The 2,424-nt window shown below is 57.1% G+C and overlaps 1 protein-coding gene across 1 annotated transcript; it reads left to right on the top strand.

Moving 5' to 3' along the window:
* Positions 1–299: 299 nt before the first annotated feature.
* On the top strand, positions 300–1,922 carry LOC109704476. Its single transcript, XM_020225213.1, has 3 exons — positions 300–507; positions 652–997; positions 1,130–1,922. Exons 1-3 carry the CDS (start codon positions 300–302, stop codon positions 1,920–1,922), a joined length of 1,347 nt encoding a protein of 448 aa, XP_020080802.1.
* Positions 1,923–2,424: the final 502 nt, after the last annotated feature.

Here is a 2,424-nt window from a genome sequence, read left to right as displayed (position 1 = left end):
GTTGGTTAACCCTAAGGTTATAGGTGCGTGAGTGCGACGTGAACCTATGACGCGGCGGAAGCTAATTGATTGGGTTTGGAGTTGGTGTTGTTACTCTAGTTATGACTAGAGATGATCCAAGTGGTATTAATTTTTGGCTTGAGGTGATTGTGTTGGTGGCCGACAACACGATGCCGAAAGTCGAGAATTAAGACACTTGCAAGCTACCGTCTGATTGATGTTGTTTAATCATTATGTTTCGCGTTTACGACGATGTTGTTGAGTTAAGTAATTAACCAACTGTTTGCGTTTCAGGAGCTATGGCACCAAAGAGACGCTATGTGCGTAGGACCGCTCCGGCACCACCTCGAGAGGTGCTCGGGCTAGCCGTGCCTCCAGTGGCGCCAGGGCCAGCTGGGCCTACTGAGGTGCAGGAGCTGCGAGCGCAGGTTGCGGCGCTCACTGGGCGGTTCGATAGGATCCAGGAGCTGCTGGAGCAGCAGGCTGTGGCGGCGGCTGCGGCGGCAGGTCTAGGCCGCGGTCCGCCTGCGCCTTCGGTTCGTGCCCTTGATGCGGCCGAGGGTGTGGGTGGCGTATCGGTTCCGGTGGCGGCGCAACCCCCACCGGTGGATATTCCTCCGGAGAGTTCGAGTTCTCCTACACCCGTGGTAGCGGTTGAGGAGGCGGAGCGTGAGCGCGGTTACGTGGCGCTCACGAGGTTCACAAAGTTTCACCCGCCTACTTTCGACGGAGAGGTGGTGGATCCAGCGACGGTGGAGTCTTGGCTGACGGCTATGGAGACTCTATTTGAGGACATCTTCACCTTGGAGAAGGACAAGGTGAACTTGGCCGCGCATTGCTTCGAGAAGCGGGCCAGGACTTGGTGGAGGAGGGTCAAGCAGGACCGATCCCCGGAGCTTCCCCCGATCGATTGGGCGGAGTTCCGCAAGCTGATGTTCGCCGAGTACTTCCCCGACAGTGACAAGAGGAAGATGCGGGAAGATTTCCGCAAGCTCAAGTAAGGCAAACGCACAGTTCGGGAGTACGAGCGGGAGTTCACCCATCTCCTGAGCTGCGTCCCGGATGTGGCTCCGACAGAGCAGGACCGGGCGGATTGTTTTGTTCGAGGTCTACGGCCCGGAGTTTTCAGATTGGTGCACGCCTTCAAGTTCCACTCTTTGGCGGAGGCATTAGATCGTGCGCTGTGGGTCGAGCACGGGAACGCTTGTGAGCGTGAGGACCGTGAGGCGCTCGACAAGGACAAGGGTAAGAAGAGACAGGGCGGTGGTTCGGGCTGTCAGTCTAGCTCCAAGAGGCCCCCGAAGTATCCACGCTCTCAGCCCAAGGGTCGCGGTGCTCAGCGATGTGTCTTCTGCGGTGGAGACCATCGGCCGGGTGTTTGTGAGCAGCGCCGAGGGAGGTGCTTTAGGTGTGAGCAAGCGGGACATGTCATCCGCGACTGTCCTCAAGGAGGAGCTTCGCCCGCTATGTCGACTGCTTCGGTCCCGGCGGTTCCGGCTCGCTATGGCTTGCCCCCTCCTGCGGCATCTACTGGGCGAGCGGCGGCGCCACGCCAACCAGAGCCTGCACGATCAGCGCCGAGCGGGAGGATGTATGCTGCACCTGTGCATGTTGAGGAGCCTTCTGAGGTCGGCGAGCGCAACGTTGTTGCAGGTATAATATTGGTTAAAGGTGTTCGAGCTAGAGCTTTGTTTGATACTGGCGCATCACACTCTTTTATTAGTCGATCCTTCGCACAAGCACACGATATCGAGTATTGTCTAGGGGAGCACGTGTGGCATGTTGAGGGCCCCGGGCAATCCTTTATGGTTAGGGAGCGATGTTTGGCATGTCTAGTGCAAGTGAATGACTGGGTTATGCCGATCGACTTATTGGTGCTCGAAAGGTTGAAGGAGTTCGACGTAGTTTTGGGCATGGATTAGCTCTCGAAGTACTATGTATCGATCGATTGCCCGACTCGTGTTATCACATTTCGGGAGCCGGGTCATGTCGAGTTCACCTACCGAGCTTGCAAGAGCTCGTGCTTCGCCGCGACGGTATCGGCGACTAGAGCGAGGAAGTTGGTGAACAGCGGTTGCGCAGCCATTTTGGTGACCGTTATGGAGATTGATCGAGTGGTTCCGACCCTCGAAGAGTTGGCGGTTGTGCGGGAGTTCCCCGACGTGTTTCCCGCGGAGTTACCGGGTATGCCGCTGGACCGGGAGATCGAGTTCATGATTGACTTGGTTCCCGGGACAACACCGATTTCTAAGGCCCCGTATCGCATGGCGCCGGCCGAGCTGAGGGAGTTGAGAGATCAATTGCAGGATCTTCTCGACAAGGAATTCATTACGCCGAGCGTTTTGCCGTGGGTGCCCCGGTATTATTCGTGCGGAAGAAGGATGGATCTTTTCGACTCTGCGTGGATTACCGCGAGTTGAACAA

Source organism: Ananas comosus, unplaced genomic scaffold (genome assembly GCF_001540865.1).
Source record: "Ananas comosus cultivar F153 unplaced genomic scaffold, ASM154086v1, whole genome shotgun sequence".
NCBI lineage: Eukaryota > Viridiplantae > Streptophyta > Magnoliopsida > Poales > Bromeliaceae > Ananas > Ananas comosus.
Note: the sequence above shows the minus strand (reverse complement) of the source record. Positions and strands in the feature narration are given on the sequence as shown.